The 9,977-nt window shown below is 56.8% G+C and overlaps 1 protein-coding gene across 14 annotated transcripts in view; it reads right to left on the reverse strand.

Annotated features, from left to right (window-relative positions):
* Positions 1 to 9,382, reverse strand: part of MAST3 (microtubule associated serine/threonine kinase 3) — a 37,845-nt gene extending 28,463 nt beyond the window's left edge. For 4 of the 14 annotated variants that reach the window (XM_059696221.1, XM_059696219.1, XM_059696220.1 and 1 more), the window contains exons 1-4: positions 4,503 to 4,595; positions 4,212 to 4,283; positions 4,086 to 4,117; positions 1,676 to 1,765 (exon numbers count right to left, since the gene is read on the reverse strand). In XM_059696221.1, the coding sequence (XP_059552204.1) occupies positions 1,676 to 1,765; positions 4,086 to 4,117; positions 4,212 to 4,250 (161 nt within the window). In that variant the 5' untranslated portion in view covers positions 4,251 to 4,283; positions 4,503 to 4,595. Of the gene's footprint in view, positions 1 to 1,675; positions 1,766 to 2,022; positions 2,224 to 4,085; positions 4,118 to 4,211; positions 4,284 to 4,502; positions 4,596 to 9,317 lie in introns of those variants that run through there. The other 10 variants (XM_059696236.1, XM_059696231.1, XM_059696234.1 and 7 more) reach the window with 5 other exon arrangements.
* Positions 9,383 to 9,977: the final 595 nt, after the last annotated feature.

Below are 9,977 nucleotides of genomic sequence, written 5' to 3' on the forward strand. Positions count from 1 at the left end.
CTCTGCCTCCATTTCCTCCTGCTAAAACTGGCTGGTCTCTAACACTGTCTCCCAGGTGCCCCTGGACAACATAATCTGAGGTTCTATGCCTCTGAGATCCTGAATGTCCTCATTTGCTAAATGGGGGCCACAGCAGTCCCTGCCTCTGGACACCCGAAATGGTCCAGAGCCACCATCACCTACCCAGATGTTGACCTAGCCACCTCCCTGCCTCTGCCATCTCCATTCCTGCCCTCTGTCCCAAAAGACCTTTCTTCCCTTTAAGGCAGCCACAGAGGCTTTAAAAATCTCAGTTCTGCCCCAGGACCTTTGCACATGCAATTCCCTCTGCCTAGTGCAGTGGTTCTCAACCTTCTGGCCCTTTAAATACAGTTCCTCATGTTGTGACCCAACCATAAAATTATTTTCGTTGCTACTTCATAACTGTAATGTTGCTACTGTTATGAATCGTAATGTAAATATCTGATATGCAGAATGGTCTTAGGCGACCCCTGTGAAAGGGTCGTTCAACCGCCAAAGGGGTCGCAACTCACAGGTTGAGAACCGCTGGCCTAGTGGTTCCTCCCTAGTTCCGTCCACACCTCAGCTCAAACATAACCTCCTCCGAGAGGCCCCTGTCTGAATGTATCTTGTCTGTCCACTCACTTTCATTGCCCACTTCCTGAGCCCTGTGAGTGAGGGACTATGTTCATTTTGCTCACAGCTATGTCCTTAGCACCTGGCACACAGTAGACTACTGAAGGTATCTGCCTATTGCCCAGTACACAGCATGGTTTCCAAATTGTTCTCCCTTCTCCCCTTTAAAGGCCTGTGGGAGGAGCCTGAGCAGCTCATTCACACTAAGGTGCAAAGGACCAATGGGCCACCAAATTCTAGACACCACTGACACTCACATCGGTCCCCACCCTGAGCTGTACAAGGAGCCCATGATCACCCTGGTATTCTGTCCTGTCCTGGGCAAGACCCTGAGCCCCATCAGTCACAGAGGGTGGCTCAAACCCTTGACAGACTCTGGTGGCCAGCTGGCCCTGCGGCTTAGCACCCACACATACTGGACCAAGAGAACCGGTGTTTCCTCTCTGAGCCTACGTTTCCTCAGTTGGGAAACAGGGTCAGGAAGGGTGCCTCCCTCCAAGGGTTGAGGAGGGAACTTAGGCTGCTGCTCAGCCAAGCTGGTTTTTTTCTGCCTGCACCTCTTTACCTGGTTAAGTTCAGTGGTTGGGGCTGTAATGGTGAACTCTTAACCGTGTGTGTGTGTGTGTGTGTGTGTGTGTGTGTGTGTGTGTGCATTCAGAGGGAGGAGCTTTCTGGACAGCCGAGCTGGTTGTGGGGAGGATCTCTGAGGTCACCCTGGGAGCCAGGCTGATTCAGCAGGGAGGGTTCTGAGCAGGCTGGGAACCCAGCACCTGTCTCAGGACCTTGGGCAACAGCTCAAGTTCTGGCCTCACCTTGGCCACCTGTCGGACAGGGGACCTGCTGGCTATGGCTGAAAATGGAATGTCCCCACAGCACCCCAGTGCGGATCACTGCGCCATTTTATGTAGGGGTAAACTGAGGCCCCGAAGGCGAGGTCAGCAGCCCACAGTACCTGGGGGAGGGAGCTGGGTTTGGGGAGTCTCCAAGGCTTTGGGGGACCAGGGCATGTCTGAGCCCGACCCTGCTGGCTGTCACTTACCTCCAGGGGTGCAGTCCCAGGGAGGGGCTGCAGGGGCTGCAGGGGCTGCTGGGGCTCAGCAAGGACGGGCTCTGGCTACTCGGAGACAGACTGCAAAGAAAGAGGCCCGGACGGTGAGCCTGGCCGCGGCCCCTGCGTGTGGCCCAACCCGAAGGCCGGACCGGGAAGGGGCCCAAGGCCCCGGATTCTGGGTCTCCAGCAGGCCTCGAGGGCGGGGCCGGACCGATCACCCAGGAAAGCTCCCTGGAGGCAGCGGTGCGACTCTGAACGACTTGCATAGAGGCGCAGGGGAAGGGTGGTGGTCAGCCTGCCCCTCCCCCCTGCTTCTCCCTTCCCCAGCCACTCACTCGAGGGTCAGCGCCGGGATGTGCAGCTTGTCCCTTCGGGACTTCATGGCGAGGCCGGGCCGCGTCTACACGGTCGGGTACCGACGCCCCCTTTGTGGTCCCCCAACCCGCTGGTGGCGGGATCCCACAGGGACCGACAGATGCGGACGTGGGGACAGCACCCCAGGCAGACGCGGCGTGCGGGCTGGGCCGCAGGGGGTGTGGGGGGCGGGCTCTCTCCGCCTCGGGGCGGGACTCGGAGCCCCGCACCTGCGCGCAGGCCCTGCCCAGCGGCAGAAGCGATTGGGGTGCGGGCTGGGGTGGCGGGTGTCACTCCCTCGTGGGAAGGGACACCGGGGCTGCCATGTCCGAGGCCCGCGGGCTGCACGGAGGGGCAGGAAGGGCTGTCACCGCATCGCCAGCCAGCATCGCAGCCCCACGCCCGGCCCCGCCCGCTCCGGCTCCGGCGCTTTCCCGGCTCTCGGGGGTCTTCGGGACCCACGATCCGAGCAGGCCCCGCCCCTGTCCTCCAACCCCGGCACTGGCGACCCCTGGCGGCGGGTCTCGGCCGCTGTGCGCACTCTCCAGGCCCGGGCCACGCCTCCAGGCCAGTGCTCCGCGGGCCCTAGGCCATGAACTCCCGTCCCGCCCCACATTCAGATCCGACTTTGGCCCCACCCGCCCTTCCTCTGAGAAGCCGTCCCTGCAAGACGCCGAAGGAGGGGGTCGTCTGTGGCTCTGGCCCCCTTAAATCTCTGGGTGGACCCCGTCCGGCACACCGCAGGTGGCAGAGACTAGACAACCCTTAGGTCTTTGCTCCGGTCCTGCCCCGCGATGTGGGACTTTGCCCTCCGTGGTTCGGACGGATTCACTGTCCACCCCCCTCCCCCAGCCTGGGCAAAGGCTACTACCCGAGCATGTCCAAGACCCAGCCCCTACTGGGCCACCAGGCTCTCCCCGCCAGCTGCATCATCCCCGGTCCAAGGAGAGCCGATGGTCAGGGCTTGAGGGCCACTCTGTACTTGTCCCCGCCATGAGATTTCAAACTGTCATCCAACACCCCGGGCCTCTCCTTTCTTTTCTCCCTCCACCTCCCCTGTGCTCGCTCCAGCTGCCCCGTCTCCAAGCCGGTCTTCCAATGCCAAACTGGCTCACACCTCAGGACCCGCGTCGATGCTGTTCCCTCTGTCTGAAAGGCTGTTCCCCTTAGTCTTTTCCCCTGGCCCCTTCCCCCTGTTCCAGATTTAGGCTCAAATGTCACTTCCTTCCAGGCTAAAGCCGCCCCGCAGTCCCTCTGTCTGTCTCTGTTTCATTTCTCCCCTGCAAAACCACTTCACCATCCCTCTCCCCAAGAGAGTGAGAGCTGCATGGGCAGGACCCAGCCATGGCTAGTCCCTGTGTCCCTTGTGCCTGGAACAGGGCCTGGCACACAGGAGGGGCTCAAAACAAGTTTGTTAAGTGAATGACTTCCCTGGTGGGCAAGAAATCTGTACTCCCAACTTGGTTGACTACAACCTCCAAAGAGGGGGTGTCCGCACTCATGCACCTCCAGACCATCAGCACAAGGTAAACCCCGCCCCGTCCAGGGCTTTGTTTCCCCATCTGTTAACCAGCAACCGTACTGAACAAAATGTCCTCTGAACTTTTGGGGTCCAGAAATGCCAACCTACAGGGCACTTATGTGACCCCGAAGGATACAGTGTTCTACCCATGTTCCCTGAAAGAGCTCCCCATCATGGGAGGCATGTAGCGGCTGCCAGGACATGAGATTGTAATTCTCGAGAGTCTGGACTCCTGATGCCAGAGGAGTTTGTCCCCTTCTGAGCTGGGTGCCTTTGAGCCAGTGATGTAACCTCCTTTACATCTCATTTCCTCATTTGCAAACTAGCCTGGGCCTCTCAGCCTGTGGTGAGGCCAAGTGAGGTACTTGTGAATTACTTTGCAAACACCAGGCGTAGGAGGATCAAGGTGAGAAGCTTTGCTGTAATTATTAAATAAATTCACAATTTGGAGGTTGCTGCTGAAATATCTGTGCCCAGCACCACGGGACCCCCACCCAGCCGACCGGCCCCTGGTAAACTCACCCCCGTCCACGGCGAGGCAGGCTCAGTTCCTTCTGAAAGAAGATGAAAATGGGTCATTTCCAGAGAGACAAGCCCTTTCACCCCTGGCCCTCCACCCATCTCACACCCCAGTGGCCCCATGCTCACCCTGCCCCAGCCTATGGCTTCTTTCTGCTTTCCCCTCATACTGGGCTCAGCTCTGCCTCAGAATCAGGGGTGCTCAAACTACGGCCCGCAGGCCACATGCAAATACAAATATTGTATTTGTTCCCGTTTTGTTTTTTTACTTCAAAATAAGATATGTGCAGTGTGCATAGGAATTTGTTCATAGTTTTTTGTTTTTTTTTAAACTATAGTCCAGCCCTCCAACGGCCTAAGGGACAGTGAACTGGCCCCCTGTTTAAAAAGTTTGAGGACCCCTGCTCAGAATCTTTGCACCAGCTGTGTCCTCTGCCAGCTCTGGTGCTACTTAATTTGCAGCTCACATCTCAGGTCTCAGCTCACTCAGCCCTTCCTCCTGAAAGCCCTCCTTGCCCAGCTCACACCCTATTTGTATGACAAATAACTCCATTATTTAAGATAAACTAGTTACATTTTAAAAGACGTATGTCAATAGTGGCTAACTACTAATAATCTGTTGAGAAAAGAGAGGTTCCTGAGACAGCCTCACCCCGCCCCTCAGATCTGAAACCCATTCCTCCTTCACCCTCTGCAGAGCCTCTTCAGGTTTGGGTCATGGTGGGAAGTAGGGCGCTGACCAATGACTCACTACTGAAGACCCTTTTGGAGCTCAGCAAGCTGACCTGCCTCACCCTGGGTGCCCTCACACATGCAGGGCAAAAAAAAGCCCTGTGCTTGGGGTCCACTGTGACCCCAGAGTCCACTCTCAACTGTGGCTCACCCAAGAGGGTTTTTAAATTCTCAGAAGACCGTGTAGCACAAGTTTAGAGTCTGGGGACACTGAGACCTGGGTGATCTGTTCTCTCCTGGCGGTGGAACCTAGAACAAGTGGCCTGTACTCCGTGCTTAAGTTCTCTCTTCTGCAATTTGGAGATAACATCAGGAGGTTCCGGGTAAATCAGCCATTTTTATTTTTATTATTACTGTTGTTGTTGTGTGTTGTTGCGCTCAGCAAGAGTCTCCGCAGACGATCAGAATAACCAGTAAATTTTACATTTGCCGAGCTGCCTACTGTGCAGCAAGAGCAGGGTCTGTTTTTGTTTGTTTTTTTACAGGCAGAGAAACTGAGGCGCGTAGGGAAGCCAGCCGCCCATGCCTCTCGGCTGGGAAGGCGGAGAGTCCAGGTCTCTGGACCACCCCCCCCCCCCCACACACACACAGAACACGCCGGGGCGGCCGCGTCCAGGACACATGACTATTTTTACCTAAGGTGGGCTCGGGGCTGCCCACGTCCAGAGTAGAGCGTTCTCTGTGGCAACCAGTGACGTCATTAGCTCCCCTCCCGCAGCCAATTGGAGGGGGCCGGAGGCTGCCAGGCGCGGAGCAACCTCGCGGGAGAAGTTGGCAGGGTTTCCCCGAAGGGGAAGAGGAGGGTCGGTGGGGGTGTTACCTGTCGCCCAGCTGCCTTGAGCTCAGAAAACCGGGCCGTTCAAGGTGGGAGGAGGCTGACCTGCTACCCTGAGGTCTCCTGCTTAAATACCTCTGGGGACAGAGAGCTCACTACCATTCAGGGCAAGAGGTTATAGACCCAGAACCACCACCGCTACCACTAGGGTCTCCTTCTGCCCCATCCAATTGTAAATGGGATCTTAGGTCAGCTCCCCTCTCCGCCCCCCAACTCCTACTACCTGGAGAAAAAGGGAGGAGCTGGGATCTGAACCAGGGGTACTGGCTGCATCCTTCCCTATCCCAGCCATTTCCTTCCAAAGCCCCCGACAGCCCTGGGTTCCAGTCCGGCTACCCCCCATCTGGGCCCCGCCACCGATTTCACCCCTCTGTGCCTTAGTTTCCTCGTTTGGAAAACAGCCCAGTTACATAGGGTCCCGAGAGGAACGAAGAAGCAAGCTCAGGGGTGGCTTCTATAAATCGGAGTCAAGACAAATTTGTGAGGTTAATAATAACCACAATTTATTAATTTGCTTCCAAAACACAAAAAGATGTGAAGTGGCAGCGAGAAGTAAGGGGAAGATGAGCAGCCCCCCTACCCCTTCACTCCCCCTCCCAAAGGCTTGGCCTACACAGAACTCTCCAGGCACCACCCCCAAACCTTGGCTCCCTCCATTATCTGCTTCCGCCTTCAGGCCCCTCTCTCTATATATATACTAGAGGCCCCATGCGAGAAATTCTTGCAAGGGGCTCTGCCCTCCCAGCCCTGGCTTCATCTGGAAGGTCGTCCGGAACGACGTCCAGAAGGATGTCTGGTCTAATTAGCATATTACTCTTTTATTATTATAGATTTTTTTTTATTGACTTTAGAGAGGAAGGGAGAGGAAGAGTTAGATAGAAACATCAATGATGAGAGAGAATCATCGATTGGCTGCCTCCTGCACGCCCCCTACTGGGGACCAAGCCCAAAACCCATGCATGTGCCCTTGACCAGAATCAAACCTGGGACCCTTTAGTCCACAGGCCGAGGCTCTATCCACTGAGCCAAACAAGCTAGGTCCTCAGGCCCCTCTCAACTGGCTGTTCCCCCCAGAGTGGAGTGGCTCCTGCCTAGAGGGGAGTATGAAGGGGACCATGATTCCCTGGAACTGTCTTTTAAAAATATTTACAGCCCAAGCTGTTTGGCTTAGTGGATAGAGTGCTGGCCTTCAGACTGAAGGGTCCGGGGTTCGATTCCAGTCAAGGGCACATGCCCAGGTTGCGGGCTCCATCCCCAGTAGGGGGGGGGGGGTGCAGGAGGCAGCCGATCCATGATTCTCTCTCGTCATTGATGTTTCTATCTCTCTCCCTCTCCCTTGCTCTCTGAGATCAATAAAGATATATTTTTTAAAATAATATTCACAGCATCTTCTTCTGTGCTTGGCTGGGCTTGGCCATGCTGCCTCCACTCCAGAAGTCTCAGCTCCACCCTGAGGAATCCCCAGTCTGGAGGAGACAGAGCAGGACATAGATACCCCATCTGGAGGCATTAGAGGGGACCCAGAGGGAGAGAAGGGGCTGTAGGGGGGTGTCAGGCTGGGCCAGCAGGCTCGTGGGAGACAGTAGGCTGGAGGTGTGACAGCAAGGTGGGCACCAAGCCCCGTGGGGAGTTCTCCGCTGGAGCCGAGCAGGAGAGATGTCATCAGGGACCACATGGAAGGAGCACTGGGGCTTCCGGGGAGAGAGTAAGTGGAACTGGGCCCCGAGGAAGCAGGATGGATCTTCCCTCAGGAGCAGAGACACAATCCAGACACAGGCTCTCGCCAGCTTCTCTGCCCCTGGATACTCTGTTTGGGGACCTGGTGTTTTAACATTTTGTCGTTTGCAAGTGGGAGATGATGGAAAAACAGTCGTGGTGGTAATAACGGCTCCTGGTCACTGGCTCCTATACATGCTCCACAGAAGTCCGAACCTCACCCAGACCAGGAAGGTCCCGTCTCCACTCCTCCCCTGACCCACAGCCAACACCAGCCGGTGGCCTGCAAACCGGCGGCCCCATAACAGGTGGCCCACGGGCCAGTGTGGGGCTGGTTTGGAGGAGAAGCAGGACCTGCCTGGATTTAAATCCCGATTCTATCACCTACTTGATGTGACACCTCAACAGCGGCTACATTTCTCTGAGCCCCATTTCCCCTTTTGAAACATGGGACTCAGCGGGGGCCGGGTGCTTCCTCACAGTGGAACGGGCCCCACTTCCTGACGTTAGCAGCGCCCCCACTCGCCTACCAGAAGGCTGTTTCTCTATTTTAAGAGGCCGCGGGCGGGGCTCGAGTCTAACTGGGGCTTCAGGCGGAGCCTGTCCCTTCGCAATACCCCACTGCTCACCAGCCCTGCCCCACCCTCTCCTCCACGCCCAGGCCCCCACTCCAGTCTCCGGCCTCCGCCTACCCTTCTGCTCCCCACCCCACCACGCCCTGGAGGGGGGGTTCTGCCCCGCAGCAATGCCCGCGCCCTCTCTAACACCTCTTCCCCCTCCTGCCTCCCCGTAACGCACCGCTCCTCATCACCATCAGGAGTTCGCAGTCCTGGGACTCCTGTCCCGCAGCAGCCTGGGTTCCAGGCGCGCCTTCCCCCTTTGCCAGCCTCAGTGCCCGCCACCCGCCATCCTTTCTAATTCTAGCTGCCCTCAGCTTCTTTCATTTTCCCAAACATGCTGCCTCCTCTGCCCCAAGGCCACCAGCAACGCTCGGTCAGGCGCCATGTCCTGGTGTGCCTGAGCGCCCCCCATCGCAGCTGACCACTGCGCAGGGTCACTGCTGCCCTGGCCCGCATCTTTCCCGCCAGGCGGGGAGGTCCAGGAGGAGGGAGCCGGGAGTGCGGAGTGTCCCGCTGCCTCTGCAGAGCCGGGCACACAGAAGGCACTCAATACATGTTTGTTGGGTCAATGACGAATTCCAGGTTCCCCACCTGCAACCTGGTGGCTTCAAAAAGAGTGTGGCCTAAGCCCTTAGGGAAACGGGCAGATCCTCTTAATTCCCACGGAGCGCAAAGAAGTTGCCGCCGCTGTGCAACCTCCTGAATGCCAGCCCCGGTCAAAAAAGGGGAGCTCATATGGCTCACAGGGAAACTGAGGCCGAGGAAGCAAGGGTGCCTTCTGCAGCCCACCTCCCACAGAGCCAATCACCAGTGTCTGGGAGAGCTGGTTGACGACTCGGAGTTACATCCCTGCTGGGCGACCTCGGCTTAGCGACATTCCCAGACTCCGTTTCCTCATCTGACAAGTGGGCACCTGGACAGCCCCAACCTCCCTGGCTTGCCTTCGGGGTGAGCTGAGGCAGGAGCAAGGGGGCAAGTTTTAATACCCATTAATTAATACGACTATCACTCTAATGGGATTAATACAACGATGAACATATGGCGAGCGCTCATGGGCTGCTGTTGCTCCTATTATGATTAGAGCAGCTGGTGGGGGAAGGCGAATCTCTCAGCCCCTTCCTCTCGGGCGAGCGCTTGCAGCCTCAGTTTCTCCAAATGTCAAAGGAGCCATATCCCGTTCCCACCAGGCGAGCACTTGGAGAAGCAGGTGCGCAAGAGGGAGAGATCAGAGCGCGCCCCGCCCTCTGCCTCAGTTTCCCCTGGCCCGCCGAAGCCCCGCCCCCGTCCCAGGCCAGGTCCACCGGGCCGCGCCCGCCCGCGCAGGGGCCTCACCTGGAGCCCACGGCGCCGCAGGAGGCTCGGCTCGTCCATGGCTCGCTAGTCTCTGCATCGGACACGCCCTCGGCTCCGCCCAAGCGCGCGAGGCCCCGCCATTGATCAAGCCGGTCAGCTGACGCGGACTGACCCCGCCCCTCCCGGGGAGCCCTCCTCGGAGGCCCCACCCCATTGGGCGAGCCGGCCCTGCCCTTCCAGGCCCCGCCCCATCCTGAGCTCAGAAGTAAACATTTTTCAATGAATCCTTCTAGAAAGAAGGGAGCATTATCATCCCCATTTTGCAGATGAGGGAGCTGCGGGCCCAGGGCACACAACAAGGCTGGTAGGGTGAGGTGAGGCACTCACCTTCGTGCAAAATTTAAAGCTCTCCCCAAACTCAATATTTTAAAAAAATCAAAACTAATACAATAATGCATGATCTACAAAATATCCACATTTTAAATAAAGACAGGACCAAGCTCTGCCCTTGCACTACCTTGCCTCTTTTGCCTCACTCTAATCCTGATCTTAGTCCCAATAAAATTTTATTTATAAGAACAGGCAGTCACTGTAGTTTTGACAGTTTCTTTTCTTTTTTTAAAAAAAAAAATCTTCACCCAAAGACATGTTTTTTTAATTTTTACTTATTTTAGAGAGAGGAAGGGAGAGGGAGAGAGA

This window comes from Myotis daubentonii, chromosome 5 (assembly GCF_963259705.1).
Source record: "Myotis daubentonii chromosome 5, mMyoDau2.1, whole genome shotgun sequence".
Classification (NCBI taxonomy): domain Eukaryota; kingdom Metazoa; phylum Chordata; class Mammalia; order Chiroptera; family Vespertilionidae; genus Myotis; species Myotis daubentonii.